The sequence below is a fragment of the Corylus avellana genome, chromosome ca5, assembly GCF_901000735.1.
Source record: "Corylus avellana chromosome ca5, CavTom2PMs-1.0".
Classification (NCBI taxonomy): domain Eukaryota; kingdom Viridiplantae; phylum Streptophyta; class Magnoliopsida; order Fagales; family Betulaceae; genus Corylus; species Corylus avellana.
In genome coordinates, this window is record NC_081545.1 from 31,979,563 (window position 1) to 31,996,850 (window position 17,288).

The following is a 17,288-nucleotide window of genomic DNA, read 5'->3' on the forward strand; positions in this document are numbered from 1 at the left end:
AAAAAAAAAAAAAAGAGACAAGAAAATTCTATATGAAACGTAATTAAGGCCAGTTTGTTTAGGTGTCAAATATTTTTTTCCTGGAAAATGTTTTAGCTGATTTTTTTTTTTTTTTTTTGAAAAAAATGTGACTATTTTCGTTGTTTGTTTGCAACAACTCTAAAATTGGTTCAGAATTTTTTTTTCCATGTTTGGCTCCTTTGAAAAATCGTAAAATATTTTTGATATTTTCGTTTAATATTAGGAGTTGTGAGGACAACAAATAAGCAATGCACAAAATGAAAATAGTTTGAATAGGAGGCATTCAAGGATGTAATTGAGATACATCAGAATTGTTTTGCAATTTGAGCAAGCAATTATAAGAAAGCCTTTATAGGGACTATATGCCTAGACATGTGTCAGGCAGCTCAAGACCTACTTAATTGGGTATGCCCAACAAATGGCCATCTCATAATTGTATACTTAAAAGTGTGGGAGAGCGACAAAAAATTATTTATGCAAATGAGAAGCGTAAATTATTTTACACTTCGTGAATATTATATTTCTTAGTCAACCGAAAACATTTTTACATTGGACCAACATTTTTCAAAATATATTTTACGCCAAATAAAGAGAATATTTGATGAAAACTGAAGAGAGGAGGGGAGTGAGACCCTCACAAAGGCCACAGCCACAAATAATTAACTAATTCATAATTTTGGCTTAAGATAAAGGTTTATTATAACTATTTTTTATGGTTTCCAAGCCTCCGATTGACTCTGCTTTTTTTTCTTCTTTTAGACTCTCTCTCTCTCTCTCTCTCTCTCTCTCTGTGCCTGCATATCCAACGAACTCTAGGGTTTTTACCAATTCCACCGAGAATCAAGGTACATAAATTTACTTGACGATCCAAATTTCACTTCTTTCTTGTTTCGCTTTCGTTGAAACTTTCACAGTATTTAGTTAAATTCTCGATTTTTTTTGGTCATCTTCTTCATCACGATCTAAGGTTTGATCTCTCTCTCTCTCTCTCTCTCTCTCTCGGCTGAGAAATTTAGGGTTCTTAAGGACTACCTCAGATTTCATTGAATCGAATTTGCATATTTGGACTTTTGGAATTGGTAATGGAATTTTCATTCTTATCGTAAAATTTGGGATTTCATTTTTTCATTTTGTACTTTAGTGCTTCCTTTTTTGTTTTCGATACTCTAATATGTGACATGTTCATGAGATTATTTCATATCAATACTGGGATTAGTCAATTTCAGTATTACAATTACGAAATTTTGAAGAAAGAAATAAATAATGTAATGGTCAACGGTGTTAATCTTTATTTGGACTGTAAGGAATTTCTGTGTTATGGTGGAAATAATGAAAATCAATGATTTTAATTTCACTAATATAGTTATATGTTACTAATATTTAGTGGTTTGTGTTCTGTTCTTATTTTTCATGGGATATTTTTTGATAAGTATTCTTACTTCGTATGGGTTCAATGGATTGAAGTAGGAGTATGTTTTTTAAGTGTTATTTATAACTGCAAGTGGCTAAAGTTCTTCCATTTATGATATTACAACTGAACATGGTATTTTATGTTTTGAAACAAAGAATGTGCTAAATGAGTGCTTGCAATTCAAGGAACGTAAATTGCCAGTCAGATGTGTGGGAGTTCCTATGATATCAAGGAAGCTTATAGCTCATGATTGTAATAAGTTAATAGAAAAAATCATGGCTAGAATTAACTCTGGCTTTCCAAAAAGCTATATTTTTCAGGAAGGTTGCAACTACTCTCCTCTGTGCTATACTGTATCTTTATTCTTCCTAAAAAGGTTGTTAGACCAATAGAAAAGAAATTTAATAGATTTTTGTGGTCTGGAAATGATTCATCAGCTGCTAGAGCAAAAGTGGCTTGGGATGTGGTTTGTGTACCTAAAAAGAAGTGAGGTTTAGGCCTTAAGAGGGTTGGGGATTTGAGGGTGATATAATGTGTGTTTTGCAGAAGTTGTACTGAGAGTAGAGATCATTTGTTTTTTCAATGTGGATTCAGCAGAAGGCTTTGCAGGAATGTCTTGCAAAAGTAAATGTTAATGAGCCAGTAACAGTTTGGGATGAAATTCTGATGTGGGGCTTAAATGCTTTGAAAAGTAAGAGCATGAGGGCTACTTTATGCAGGTTGGTTTGGAGTGATACAGTTTATCATATTTTGGGGGCAGAGGAATGCTGTTAAACATGGTATCTAGTTGCATTGAGAGGAAGTTTATGCAGAATATCTATTGGGAAGTTAGAGCCTGAATTACTGCAAAAGAGAGATTCAAGAAGGCTGTTGAGAATTTAGTGATGTGTTACCCATGGGATTACCAGCCTCAATACTCTAAATAGTAGGCTTAAAGTCTTTTGGTTTTGTATTAGGGTGGTTAGTTTCAAATGTTAAAAGTAGTAGTTGCTGTGGTCTGTAAGTTGCTTTTTTATGGTTTGTTTAGCAACCGAGTTCCAGCTGGTAAGCGGAGTGTTTTGTAGTTTTTCTTTTCTTTTCAGAAAAAGTTATCTCATTCATCCAAAAATAAGAAAGAAAGAAACAAAGAATGTGCTCATTGGAATCACTTGTTTATGATTTTTGGTAGTGTTAATTCAGAGTACAACAAGAAGTAGGGTAAGACTGATTGGGATGTTAAATAGAGATGCTAAGGCTCCTATTCTTCTCTACCTATATGCGTGTACAGAGGTATACATGCATTCTGTATGCAAGCAATTATGTATGCTGGTGTACTTATCTCTGAGGATTATGGCTGTTGCACTACATTATGGGTTATATTTGAAGATTGGAGCAGGTAAAATGAAAGTGCATTGCTGTCCCCAAGAGTGACTTGGTCAAATCATAGAAACTTGAACAGATATTTTCATGAGGCTGTGCCTAGTAGCATTGGATTGTTATAACTATTTTCTTTTATCCTTAACAATCAAACAGTCTTGATCTTGGAGGAGGTTGAATCCTTAATATTTTACTGTTGTACCAGCTGTCTGTTGTCACTGCGACATTTCTTCAAATGTATTATGCATACTTTGTGTGCTCCATTTCTCTCTCTCTCTCTCTCTCTCTCTTACTTTTTCTTTTCTTTTCTTTTTTCCTTCTCTTTTTTTGGTTTTTTTTCCAATTGTGATAGTTCTTGAGACCATATTTTTATCCATATGATTGCTTCTTATACTTGAGTGTCATTTCATCTCTGTCACAGGGAAGATATCTTAATCTACTGCTTTTAGGCCCTCCAATGCCTTAAATGGTTGCTGTGGTAGATTTTTATGCTGCTTTCATTTGTTGTTTGTTAACTGAAAATGGCATGCGAAGAAGTTTTGAAAGCTGTTTTTCCTTTATTGGAGGGTATGGACCTTGCTTCTTGTATGGCAGTATGTAAGCAGTGGAGAGACATTGCCCGGGATGATTACTTTTGGAAATGCATATGTGCCAAGAGATGGCCTTCGATCTGCAAGCAGCCTAACCCTCCAACTGTAACCTACTACAAGCTATATCAAACCTTTTACAGACGCCAGCAACGTCGAACGCTTCCCCCTCCAAAGCTGTCCTTTGATGATTTGGAATTTTTTATTGACATTTGGGCTGAGGATAGATTAATCTTTTCAGAAGTAGTCCCAGGCCTGGTCTTACAAACTGGTATCAAGGTCCCACCGCCAGGAATCTGTGATGTGCTTAGATTTCACCTGGTGGGGCCCGAGTTCAAGATGAGACAAGCTGTTAAGCCAAGATTCACTATTCCTCTGAGCCAGACTGTTAGTGTTTCGGTGCTTGTGTCACGCAAGGATTCCAATACGGTTGCTTGCATCATTAATAAATCCTTGTTTGAGTATGTAGATCGGACAGCATATAGGGCCATGGCATTTGACTATTTAGAATTCTCTCCTGTCCACCCCTTCATTGCAGGTGCCCGGGCTTGGTTCTCTTTGCTTTTCAATGAAGATGGAAATGAAGGTGTTATTGATGTTTTCGGGATTGAAATGGATTTCTGTGATACTGCAAATTCCAAGGAAGAGGTTCTATGGTTATTAGACATGCTTGATTGGAAGTGAAGGGTTGGACTGTGCAGGACAAGAAGGAAGAACATGAATTGGATGTGATACGTGTATTTGCATGTCCATTGGCCTGAGAGGTACTATGTCTTTTGTTATCTTGCATGTTCAGTCTGTACATATTTTCACTATTCACTGCATTAATAAATATGAACAATCTTTGTATTCAAATCTTGTACATTCTGTGGTCATTTTTATCATTTACCTAAGAGGGAGTCAATTGTATTCTATCTGTCTAATGACCAAGTGTTGAACGTTGTAATAATATCTTTGCCCAATTTAACTCTCGTTTTTTAGTATTTTTTCATCTATCCTTGTTCCTTTCCAAAGGGCAATTTCATTATTATGGTATAATTTCTTGAAATTTTGTATCCTGTTATGTCGTCGTCACTCAAGTCTGGAACTTCACCTCGAAGAGGATTTAGATGGCCTCAACTGCTGGATTCAATGAGCTTTAAGATTTTTTTTTTTTATTCTCTCTTATAATTCATAATATCACCCATGACATTGAATGTCATTGAGAAGATTATATGGATGCGTGCTGGTTCCAATGAAACTGGCAGTTATGCACATGATCCAATCATTCCAATGTGCCTGTTAATCTCTCAAACTGAATCAAGGATGAAACTCAATCTAAATCTCTAGATAAATTTCAAATGTCTTTCGAATTTTGAGGAAACTTGTAGCTATCACAATTTTAAAAACCTTGCCCAAATATTTTTCTTTTTCTTTTTGGGTGCAACATGTGGCCGTTTTCTCTCTCTCTCTCTCTCTTTTGATGCCTGACATGGTAATCTAAAATAGGTGGCATTGTGTTAGTGAGCGTGACATGGTGACTTGTCTGCGATAAATGGACCATTAATTTGTCTATTCTCTCTTCCTTTTGGATTCAGAATGAGAATGATTCTCGCTTTCTTTTGGATTAAGAGTGAGAATGATCATATGTAACTATATCAATTAAAAAAAAAAATTGCAAGAAAAGCTCATAACTAATTTGATGTTTTCCTTTTGTTTTTTTTCTGATTGCTTACAACTATAAGAAACATGGGAAACTACATTACCTCCAAAATTTACCATTAAGGTTGTAATGTCCCATTTTATGACCCAAAATAACAAAATTATTACTCTCTATAATATTTAAAAACTCAAAAAAAGAGGTAAGTCATTTAAAAAAAAAAAAAAAAAAAAATCCTCATGGATAGTATTTTTATTATTTTATGTTGTGAAAGAGGAACATTACAACCCCAATTGTAAATTGGATGAGACATTACAAGAATTGAAACATTCAGAAAGACATTACAAAAAGATAAATGATTGATGTCAATAATGTTTTCATGTTTTCCTACAAATTCAATGGATCAATTATTAGATTTGTTGGGTCCTCCATTGAATCTACAAGTCTAATAGTTAAATTTGTAAGATAAAATGAGAAAAATATGGATAAAATCTTGACACTAATTATTTATTTCATTATCATGTTCATATATATACACGATAATAACGGATGAATTAAGATGAGATTTTGTAAATAAGGAGTTGTCTTGAATTTCTTTTAGTTATTTATTTTCCTGTTGCAGCAAGGAAGGGATAAAAGGAATAATTCGTTTGTTTTTGCAATAGTTTCTAATCTCTAGTGAACCTCTAATAATTGCTATGAACGAGAATTCAAATTAACAGATACAATCAACATGTGCTTTGTAACTTTTTTTTCTCAAGATATAAATTATTTATTAATTCGATTTCTCACGGTAAAAGGGAAGCATTAATGCTGGTGGGATTTTCTAAAAAAAGTTAGTCTTGGCCTCAAAGTTTTGACCGAATTGCCAATTAGCAGGGACAACATTGTCAAACTGCAACATTTTCCCATCACTAGTAGTCACTTGGAAAGACAAGCTTTGCCCTCTCAACACCAAGCCGGTCTGCCATTTTTGGCCCCAATTGCGAGTCATCTGAGTCCACCCAGTTCTAGAGCCCTTGATTTTGACATTAGCAACATCGCCGGCACCTCCAACATTGTACAACAGCACGAGCGACCAATAAGGATTCCCCTTGATCTCGAACTTGACCCCTCCTCTCTTGTTGCAGTGGACTCGGCGAAACTTGACAGGAATAATCCCAGCTCTCATCGGTGCAAGCTTTGTGAACATGGGCATGGACAAGTCGAAGTGCTTGAGCGGGGGATTGCACCAATTCCCGACACGTTTAGTGTAGTTTGGAGGGCAGAAATTGGTGGCCGTGATTTTGATGGTGCCGGCATTTCGAATGCACCATTGTGGATCATTCACGCACATGATCTCGAAGCAAGCGCCGCAGCTGCTTCCCTTGTTGAATAGTGCAGTGCTTAGAGCTGCTGTCTCGAGCCCATACCCTTGTTTTATAAGATCTCCATAGCCACAAGCACCCTCTGTCACACAAATTTGAATCATATATAATTAGATAACCAATCAAATCTCCGAAATAATAATTAGATATAAATAATAACAATTATGGAAGCTTAAAGAAAGTATGGCATATATAGTAAATAAAAATTTAAAAAACCTAGACATTGGCATCACACCATAATATATTGTATGCACCCTCACCTCGCACCGGCAAAACCAAAAAACATATATTTAAAGGGGTAAAAAATTAATTTTAAAATGATTATTCCATTCATTTTGCTCCAAAACCCTTGTGGGAGAAACAACCAAAAGGTCGGAACCCATGCATGGCAACTATATATAATTGTACTTACGCATGGTGTCTCTACCGCTCATGTCACCGTAGAACGTTGCATGCGCATCATACCAAATGTTATCTATGCTCATGGCTGTTACAAAAAGAGCCATGAATATGAGACTTTTGAACAAGTTTTGAGACATGGTGGCCATGACTATTAAGAAGGGAGAAATACTGCGTACTGCGTTTCTAAGCGAGGTTGAGAAGATGGTATTTATAGGCGCACGAGAGGAAATAAAAAAAGTAAGAAATCCGACATTGATTGTTATTGCGGACATGCATGCACAATCGTGGAATTTAAAACGAATGAGTGTTAGCAATTAGTTAGAATCAGCTAGTATTAAATTAGACACGTGGGTTAGTTAGAGAATGAATTAATGTAATGATTTAGTTTTTCTGTTGTAAACAGATTGTTAGTTTACAGTCTGATTTTATGTTATTCTGTTTTGCTTCTATCTTGTAATATTCATTCAATTCGAGTTAATACTAATGCACTCTGTTTCTCTCCACTCTATGTTTTCAACCTTCTTCTTCCTCCTCAATGTTTTCTCTGGTTTCTCTGCTTATCATTTGCACACTTGACAATGAGAAATGATAAAAATTATGACTTAAATTGTGGATAAGATCTAGTTTTGTGGTTCAATAGACCCAACTTCGAAAGTCTATTTCACTGGCCGATTTCGATAAACATGGAATTTCAATTAATAAAATCTCCCCCCTAGCTAGAAACACGAGTACTTTCACAAGGCAAATAATGTAATTCTTGTATGGATTGTATATGATATGAGTTGATATATATTATTTATAGGATAATTACCTTTTAGGATTGATTGTATTCGGGCTTAATGGTAATCATTCAAATCATATTTATCTTCACCTACTCCAATTCTCCTATAGACAAGAGTCATTTATAATGTAAATATAATTATGAATAAGAGCATATATAATGTAGTATTATCGGTGCCTTTCCTAATTATGGACATAGGTGTGGACTCTAATTCTTGAGACCACGTCTGTTTTGTATCAACGTTGTCAAGGAAAGGATAAGGATGACAATTTGTTATCATAATTTTAAAAATCACATAAGTTTTAGAGGGCATAATAATGACATATAATATTACTCGTGACAAAATAGAGAATACTTTTCAATTTTTACATTTTCGAAAAAAAAAAAAAAAATGAAAAGAAAAAAGACTTTAAAATCACAAAGGAAAAATCTATAAAAGAGCCACTTGCTTTCTACCGGGAAAGCCACTTGATTTGATGAAAATCTATTAGAGTCAACCCTTTATGATTGCTGGCTTGCAGCTCGTGAACTTGATGATATCAATCGAGAGTAGGTGACTATTTTCCTTGTTTGATGACAATTTAAATAATCTCATTCGTCACTTAATTAATCGAGAGTAGGTCATCATATGCTTTTTAACTAGTTTAAAATACACTTTACTAAACAAACCAAAACATGCATGCATATGGTGATGGCCGATGAAAATGAATTGGGGGAAAAAAATGAGGCTGATGAATAATGGTGGTTTTATATTTGCCCCAACATTGGGAGTTCATATGCCTAATGACTTTCAATAATGGTGACTTTTATCTGCATTTAACTCCCCCCAAAAGAAAAGCAACCTGGCTTCTCATATCTCTTTTATGCTTTATATTGCGTAAGCTTACTACATTCACTTGTATGGTGCGGAACAATTTGCTGTACAAATTGCTTATAAGAGAGCCGAGTGAGTAGGTGACAGAACAATCTAAAATTTATTTAAACATTTAAGTTATTTATGAGCTCTTTCATAGTGTATTATTCAAATTGTTGGAGATCTCAATCCGTCGTTAAAAATTATGCTGTAAGCAATGACTATATGCTATGGGTGACTTAAATTCACAATTTTTTTATTTTTTATTTTTAAGAATAATATTATACATTTGGGCTGAGGATAGATTAATCTTTTCAGAAGTCTTACAAACTGGTATCAAGGTCCCACCGCCAGGAATCTATGATGTGCTTAGATTTCACCTGGAGGGCCCCGAGTTCAAGATGAGACAAGCTATTAAGCCAAGATTCACTATTCCTCCGAGTCAGACTGTTAGTGTTTCGGTGCTCGTGTCACGCAAGAATTCCGATACGGTTGCTTGCATCATTAATAAATCCTTCTTTGAGTATGTAGATCGGACAGCATATAGGGCCATGGCATTTGACTATTTAGAATTCTCTCCTGTCCACCCCTTCATTGTAGGTGCCCGGGCTTGGTTTTCTTTGCTTTTCAATGAAGATGGAAATGAAGGTGTTATTGATGTTTTCGGGATTGAAATGGATTTCTGTGATACTGCAAATTCCAAGGAAGAGGTTCTATGGTTATTACACATGCTTAATTGGAAGTGAAGGGTTGGACTGTGCAGGACAAGAAGGAAGAACATGAATTGGCTGTGATACGTGTATTTGCATGTCCATTGGCCTGAGAGGTACTATGTCTTTTGTTATCTTGCATGTTCAGTCTGTACATATTTTTCACTATTCACCGCGTTAATAAATATGAACAATCTTTGTATTCAAATCTTGCACATTCTGTGGTCATTTTTATCATTTACCTAAGAGGGAGTCAATTGTATTCTATCTGTCTAATGACCAAGTGTTGAACGTTGTAATAATATCTTTGCCCAATTTAACTATCGTTTTTTATAATTTTTTTCGTCTATCCTTGTTCCTTTCCAAAGGGCAATTTCATTATTATGGCATAATTTCTTGAAATTTTGTATCCTGTTATGTCGTCGTCACTCAAGTCTGGAACTTCACCTCGAAGAGGATTTAGATGGCCTCAACTGCTGGATTCAATGAGCTTTAAGATTTTTTTTTTTTTTTTCTCTCTCTTATAATTCATAATATCACCCATGACATTGAATGTCATTGAGAAGATTATATGGATGCGTGCTGGTTCCAATTAATGAAACTGGCAGTTATGCACATGATCCAATCATTCTAATGTGCCTGTTAATCTCTCAAACTGAATCGAGGATGAAACTCAATCTAAATCTCTATATAAATTTCAAATGTCTTTCGAATTTTGAGGAAACTTGTAGCTATCACAATTTTAAAAACCTTGCCCAAATATTTTTCTTTTTCTTTTTGGGTGCAACATGTGGCCGTTTTCTCTCTCTCTCTCTCTCTCTCTTTTGATGCCTGACATGGTAATCTAAAATAGGTGGCATTGTGTTAGCGAGTGTGACATGGTGAATTGTCTGCGATAAATGGACCATTAATTTGTCTATTCTCTCTTCCTTTTGGATTTAGAATGAGAATGATTCTCGCTTCCTTTTGGATTAAAAGTGGGAATGATCATATGTAACTATATCAATTTTAAAAAAATTGCGAGAAAAGCTCATAACTAATTTGATGTTTTCCTTTTGTTTTTTCTGATTGCTTGCAACTATAAGAAACATGGGAAACTACATTACCTCCAAAATTTACCATTAAGGTTGTAATGTCCCATTTTATCACCCAAAATAACAAAATTACTACTCTCTATAATATTAAAAAAAAGAGGTAAGTCATTTAAAAAAAAAAAAGCTCATGGATAGTATTTTTGTTATTTCATGTTGTGAAAGAAGAACATTACAACCCTAATTGTAAATTGGATGAGACATTACAAGAATTGAAACATTCAGAAAGACATTACAAAAAGGTAAATGATTGGTGTCAATAATTTCCTCGTGTTTTCCTACAAATTCAATTGATCAACTATTAAATTTGTTGGGTCCCCATTGAGTCCACAAGTCTAATAGTTAGATTTGTAAGATGAGATTAGAAAAATATGAATAAAATATTGACACCAATTGTTTATTTCATTATCACGTTCCATATATAGACACGATAATATCGGATGAATTAAGATGAAATTTTGTAAATAAGGAGTTGTCTTGAATTTCTTTTAGTTATTTATTTTCCTGTTGCAGCAAGGAAGGGATAAAAGGAATAATTCGTTTGTTTTTGCAATAGTTTCTAATCTCTAGTGAACCTCTAATAATTGCTATGAACGAGAATTCAAATTAACAGATACAATCAACATGTGTTTTGTAACTTTTTTTTTCAAGATATAAATTATTTATTAATTCGATTTCTCACGGTAAAAGGGAAGTATTAATGCTGGTGGGATTTTCTAAAAAAAGTTAGTCTTGGCCTCAAAGTTTTGACCGAATTGCCAATTAGCCGGGACAACATTGTCAAACTGCAACATTTTCCCATCACTAGTAGTCACTTGGAAAGACAAGCTTTGCCCTCTCAACACCAAGCCGGTCTGCCATTTTTGGCCCCAATTGCGAGTCATCTGAGTCCACCCAGTTCTAGAGCCCTTGATTTTGACATTAGCAACATCGCCGGCACCTCCAACATTGTACAACAGCACGAGCGACCAATAAGGATTCCCCTTGATCTCGAATTTGACCCCTCCTCTCTTGTTGCAGTGGACTCGGCGAAACTTGACAGGAATAATCCCAGCTCTCATCGGTGCAAGCTTTGTGAACATGGGCATAGACAAGTCGAAGTGCTTGAGCGGGGGATTGCACCAATTCCCGACACGTTTAGTGTAGTTTGGAGGGCAGAAATTGGTGGCCGTGATTTTGATGGTGCCGGCATTTCGAATGCACCATTGTGGATCATTCACGCACATGATCTCGAAGCAAGCACCGCAGCTGCTTCCCTTGTTGAATAGTGCAGTGCTTAGAGCTGCTGTCTCGAGCCCATACCCTTGTTTTATAAGATCTCCATAGCCACAAGCACCCTCTGTCACACAAATTTGAATCATATATAATTAGATAACCAATCAAATCTCCGAAATAATAATTAGATATAAATAATAACAATTATGGAAGCTTAAAGAAAGTATGGCATATATAGTAAATAAAAATTTAAAAAACCTAGACATTGGCATCACACCATAATATATTGTATGCACCCTCACCTCGCACCGGCAAAACCAAAAAACATATATTTAAAGGGGTAAAAAATTAATTTTAAAATGATTATTCCATTCATTTTGCTCCAAAACCCTTGTGGGAGAAACAACCAAAAGGTCGGAACCCATGCATGGCAACTATATATAATTGTACTTACGCATGGTGTCTCTACCGCTCATGTCACCGTAGAACGTTGCATGCGCATCATACCAAATGTTATCTATGCTCATGGCTGTTACAAAAAGAGCCATGAATATAAGACTTTTGAACAAGTTTTGAGACATGGTGGCCATGACTATTAAGAAGGGAGAAATACTGCGTACTGCGTTTCTAAGCGAGGTTGAGAAGATGGTATTTATAGGCGCAAGAGAGGAAATAAAAAAAGTAAGAAATCCGACATTGATTGTTATTGCGGACATGCATGCACAATCGTGGAATTTAAAACGAATGAGTGTTAGCAATTAGTTAGAATCAGTTAGTATTAAATTAGACATGTGGGTTAGTTAGAGAATGAATTAATGTAATGATTTAGTTTTTCTGTTGTAAACAGATTGTTAGTTTACAGTCTGATTTTATGTTATTCTGTTTTGCTTCTATCTTGTAATATTCATTCAATTCGAGTTAATACTAATGCACTCTGTTTCTCTCCACTCTATGTTTTCAACCTTCTTCTTCCTCCTCAATGTTTTCTCTGGTTTCTCTGCTTATCATTTGCACACTTGACAATGAGAAATGATAAAAATTATGACTTAAATTGTGGATAAGATCTAGTTTTGTGGTTCAATAGACCCAACTTCGAAAGTCTATTTCACTGGCCGATTTCGATAAACATGGAATTTCAATTAATAAAATCTCCCCCCTAGCTAGAAACACGAGTACTTTCACAAGGCAAATAATGTAATTCTTGTATGGATTGTATATGATATGAGTTGATATATATTATTTATAGGATAATTACCTTTTAGGATTGATTGTATTCGGGCTTAATGGTAATCATTCAAATCATATTTATCTTCACCTACTCCAATTCTCCTATAGACAAGAGTCATTTATAATGTAAATATAATTATGAATAAGAGCATATATAATGTAGTATTATCGGTGCCTTTCCTAATTGTGGACGTAGGTGTGACCGTGTGGACTCTAATTCTTGAGACCACGTCTGTTTTGTATCAACGTTGTCAAGGAAAGGATAAGGTTGACAATTTGTTATCATAATTTTAAAAATTACATCAGTTTTAGAGGGCATAATAATGACATATAATATTACTCAGTGACAAAATAGAGAATACATTTCAATTTTTACATTTTTGAAAGAAAAAAAAAAAAAAGGAAAAGGAAAAGAAAAAAGACTTTAAAATCACAAAGGAAAAATCTATAAAAGAGCCACTTGCTTTCTACCGGGAAAGCCACTTGATTTGATGAAAATCTATTAGAGTCAACCCTTTATGATTGCAGGCTTGCAGCTTGTGAACTTGATGATATCAATCGAGAGTAGGTGACTATTTTCCTTGTTTGATGACAATTTAAATAATCTCATTCGTCACTTAATTAATCGAGAGTAGGTCATCATATGCTTTTTAACTAGTTTAAAATACCCTTTACTAAACAAACCAAAACATGCATGCATATGGTGATGGCCGATGAAAATGAGTTGAGGGAAAAAAATGAGGCTGATGAATAATGGTGGTTTTATATTTGCCCCAACATTGGGAGTTCATATGCCTAATGATTTTCAATAATGGTGACTTTTATCTGCATTTAACTCCCCCCAAAAGAAAAGCAACCTGGCTTCTCATATCTCTTTTATGCTTTATATTGCCTAAGCTTACTACATTCACTTGTATGGTGCGGAACAATTTGCTGTACAAGTTGTTTATAAGAGAGCCGACTGAGTAAGTGACAGAACAATCTAAAATTTATTTAAACATGTAAGTTATGTATGAGCTTTTTTATAGTGTGCTATCCAAATTGTTGGAGATCTCAATCCGTTGTTAAAAATTATGCTATAAACAATGACTATATGCTACGGGTGACTTAAATTCACAATTTTTTTTTTTTTGTTTTAAGAATAATATTATACATCACTCCTTCTCCAAAGTCTATATAGCGTGGTTCTCATAGCATTTTCGTGCATAAAAATCAAGTCACAGATACTTTGATGGATAGAAAGTGATAAATAGGGATATTCTTTATTTTACTCTTCTTCTCTTTCTTCTTTTAGGAGCTAATCAATTAATTGATCCAAGCCGGAGAAATATAATAGTTGAGTTGGCCCAGTTTATTTACAGCCCATAGGGCTTGCAAGAAAAGTGTGTTTAATGTTTATGAAATCAACTGGAGACTGTTCATAGCTAGGAAAACTACACTATCCTCTAATTTTTTTTAAAATTTCCTTAAAATTATATATTTTTATTTAAAAATATTTTGTTGCTCCTTATTTTTTATTTTTTATTTTTAAATTTGTTGTCCCCTTACTTGAAATTATAGTTTTGCCCTTTATTATGGTTTAAATTTACCTTTTCTAATAATCACATGAAAATTGAAAAAACTATCAAACTATCCTTTTCACTAATATTTTATTTTCTTATTCTAGTTTTGCTTAATTTTTTTTAATACCTGTTATTTCACAGGGGTCTTGACGATATCAACAAGGTCAAAATGGCAAAGGGCAACTACTATTGAGTCTACATATTCAATTTGCATGTGAAATGTTTTTCACCTTGTTTTTTTTTTTCTTATCTCTCGAGGAGGAGCATGGTACAATTTTTTTTTAAATTTGTAAGTGTTTAATCATATATACAAATTTTAACGATTAATTTTTAAATTTATTACATGAATATTATGTTTAAAATTAATAACAATTGACTTGATAGAATTTCAGTTATTTAATAAATAATAATTGGATTTTAAAAATTGTGAATGACCTTAAGCCAAATCTAGCAACCCTTCCCGAACAAGCTATCAGCCTATCACGTAAGCTAGACAGTCATCCAAGGGCAATGTCGTGATTCCCAAACTGATACTCATTTTTCAGACCTATAAAACCAAATCCACTTCACCAAAAAATCCTACAAATTTTACCCCCCCAAATTCCCCGCCATTTGCTTCCCAAAATTTCTCTCATTTTCTGTTTCCAATCTCTTCCTCTAGGCTCTAGGGCTCCAAACTCCAAACCTCTCTGAACTTAGAAAAACAAAAGAAGACCCTAATTCCTTCCAAAAGGCCACCAGATTTCCACGTTATTACGCTTCGTACCACTCCTACATGCTCTGGCACTGCCGATTACGACGGACTCACCGGTTCACCAATCGATGAGCAATCCAATTGGTTCGGATTCGGCCTCGGGCTTCTCCGGCTGGGGCAACCGTGGAATCGGCCTCTCGAACACGGTACACTCGGAGGTCGCGCCGTGCTTGCCTCTGCCCTCGCTCCCGGTGTTCTGCGGCGCATCCGATCAGGATCTCCTGCTCTTCGACGTGCCTGGCGGTGGTAGCTTTAAGTCGCTGAACCGCAGCGAGATTCTTGCTCAGTCTAATCGAATCGCCGATCTGCTTCGCCAAACCGATGTGTCCTACTTGTAAGTGTTTTCTTAGCTTCCTGTTAACATTTTTCACAGTCAATGTGTGTTTCCGAAAACTGTGGTCTCTGGAAGTAAAGAGGAAGTAGTTAAAACTGCAGTTTTAGCTCACTATCATACTTGTGCTTGAATATCGTGCTTCGTTTTTGTATTTCGTGATTTTGAATCTTTGAAGTGGCTTAGCTTATAAGCAGTTTGAATTTTAACGTATTTGCGTCGTTTAAAGTATGTTACAAGTGTGAGTTTGGTGATTATGTGTGAGAAATGTAGATTTTTAGCTGTTAATTCATCGTTTTGATTGTAATTCTAAATCATGATTCTACAAAGAGGTTGAAGTCTTGAAGTCTTGTAAAAATGCAATTGATAGTAGTTGAAATGGTTTATCTTTTGCATGTACTCTTAATGCTTTCATTTTAATTTTAATTTCTTTTCGTTTTTAAGTGGATTACAAAAAAAATTGAATGGTTTGATGTGTTTGGTATAGACGTATTTGGTAATTACTTATTTGTCATAAATTAATATTTGATTCATAACTAGTTCATATTGTAAAAGCTGCATGCGACCTATCTAGTTGCTGTTGCTTGTAATAGAAGAATCATTAATGAAAAGGAAGCTACCTGAAGATTCTCTTGGCAACTTGAAACAAACTGTGTTTACTTGGAATTGTCTTGGAGCTGTACGTCCCTACTTGATTTTAGAACAAAAGACTCAATCTCCTGCTTTTCGTGTAAAGCACCCCTGCCACATTTGTTTGTGGGTTTTCTGTATTTATTGTATGGTAAATCGCAAATTACCTCCGTGTGGTTGTAGGTAGTTACATAAAAAGCTCCACATCTTTCAGAAACCATCACTAAACCTCTATGTGGTTATGACTAAAATGAAATCGTCATACTCTTTATGCCAATTGATGGATTCTTCTGCGTTACGCAGAGGCATTGTTTGAAACTTGAAATTTGTCCACAGTTGGAGTTTAATGCTTTTTGAAAAAGGTAGCAAAACAATTCTATTCTTCAATATGGAAACGGGAAGGCTATGTTCCTATTCGTTTTGAGGGCCAACTAAGGGTTAAATTTTGTATTTGATTTGACATTTGCGCTTCACATTGGAGAATTCATTTACTTGGATGAAAAATTTGACGATATCATTTTATGCCAAATAACAGGGAGGTAACTAATTGTTTTCAAAAGATAAGATGGTAATTTGCCCTTATTGTTATTCTAAAGGGTAACCTTTTTCATATAATTATGATTGCTATCACTGTTGTTCCTTTTGCTTATATTTGGTGTCATCTACAGGAATCTAAAAAATGATGCAAGGGCAGCTCCATATGGCCATGTGGAGCCTTTAGAATTACATGACCAGGTTCTACAATGCTATCCAGAAGCATTTGAGTGCGGTACTGCAGGTAACAAAGTACTTGATTATTGTTTTTTTTTTCCCTTCGATGTAATGCTACTATCTGTTAATTGAAGCAACTTGCATTGATGGTGTATTTATGTTGATGTTTTATGGTGGAAATTTGATGGGCCAGTAATTATGCCAGTATCACGTTTCCTATCTATAGTTGGGGCTTTCAGGATTGTTTCTTAAATTGAATTGGCCAAACAGTGATCTCTTTCCAGTTAGAGTAAGGGAAGAACTGACATAAATTTGATTTTCATTTTTACTATTGTCTTTGATAGGTAAGTTAGACATATTTCTAGTGGGTCTTGAACCAATTGCCTCACCCTCCACCCTGTTTTGCAATGCCACCTCTTTGCTTATAAGAATATGGTAGAGAGTAGGCCATAGGTGCAAGATCATTGGATGCATGTCTAATTAACAAATAAAAAAGAAGCTTATACTTAAAAATGTGAATTTTAGGTTAAGGAGTGAATGAACGTAAAAACTAGGAGTATAAAATGTGAGTAAGTGCATTTAAATTTCCTTGAAGAGTATGTCACTCTCATAATTATGTTTAGAGCTTTTGGTGGAGTGA

The 17,288-nt window shown here is 34.9% G+C and overlaps 5 protein-coding genes across 7 annotated transcripts in view; 3 read left to right on the forward strand and 2 right to left on the reverse strand.

Annotated features, from left to right (window-relative positions):
- Positions 1-791: 791 nt before the first annotated feature.
- LOC132183348 (F-box protein At5g39250-like) lies at positions 792-4,358 on the forward strand. Of its 3 annotated transcripts, none has more exons than XM_059596775.1 (2): positions 792-866; positions 3,210-4,358. In XM_059596775.1, the coding sequence occupies exon 2, from the start codon at positions 3,310-3,312 to the stop codon at positions 4,057-4,059; it is 750 nt and encodes a 249-aa protein (XP_059452758.1). In that variant the 5' UTR covers positions 792-866; positions 3,210-3,309; the 3' UTR covers positions 4,060-4,358. The 3 variants fall into 3 exon arrangements, with proteins under 3 accessions (XP_059452758.1, XP_059452760.1, XP_059452759.1); XM_059596777.1 differs by lacking the exon at positions 792-866 and adding an exon at positions 897-988; XM_059596776.1 differs by lacking the exon at positions 792-866 and adding an exon at positions 1,081-1,100.
- A 1,482-nt stretch (positions 4,359-5,840) lies between these two features.
- LOC132181535 (expansin-A23-like) lies at positions 5,841-6,887 on the reverse strand. Its single transcript, XM_059594790.1, has 2 exons — positions 6,794-6,887; positions 5,841-6,463 (listed from the first exon to the last, which is right to left on the reverse strand). Exons 1-2 carry the CDS (start codon positions 6,885-6,887, stop codon positions 5,841-5,843), a joined length of 717 nt encoding a protein of 238 aa, XP_059450773.1.
- Positions 6,888-6,918: 31 nt separating this feature from the next.
- Positions 6,919-9,435, forward strand: LOC132182152 (F-box protein At5g39250-like). Its single transcript, XM_059595344.1, has 3 exons — positions 6,919-6,987; positions 7,187-7,200; positions 8,692-9,435. Exons 1-3 carry the CDS (start codon positions 6,919-6,921, stop codon positions 9,161-9,163), a joined length of 555 nt encoding a protein of 184 aa, XP_059451327.1. The 3' UTR covers positions 9,164-9,435.
- A 1,499-nt stretch (positions 9,436-10,934) lies between these two features.
- Positions 10,935-12,023, reverse strand: LOC132182153 (expansin-A23-like). The gene is made up of 2 exons (XM_059595345.1): positions 11,888-12,023; positions 10,935-11,557 (listed from the first exon to the last, which is right to left on the reverse strand). Exons 1-2 carry the CDS (start codon positions 12,021-12,023, stop codon positions 10,935-10,937), a joined length of 759 nt encoding a protein of 252 aa, XP_059451328.1.
- A 2,764-nt stretch (positions 12,024-14,787) lies between these two features.
- Positions 14,788-17,288, forward strand: part of LOC132182154 (sister chromatid cohesion protein SCC2-like) — a 3,292-nt gene continuing 791 nt past the window's right edge. The window contains exons 1-3 of the mRNA XM_059595346.1: positions 14,788-15,310; positions 16,606-16,715; positions 16,993-17,083. Of these exons, the coding sequence (XP_059451329.1) occupies positions 15,045-15,310; positions 16,606-16,715; positions 16,993-17,083 (467 nt within the window). The 5' untranslated portion in view covers positions 14,788-15,044. The remainder of the gene's footprint in view (positions 15,311-16,605; positions 16,716-16,992; positions 17,084-17,288) is intronic.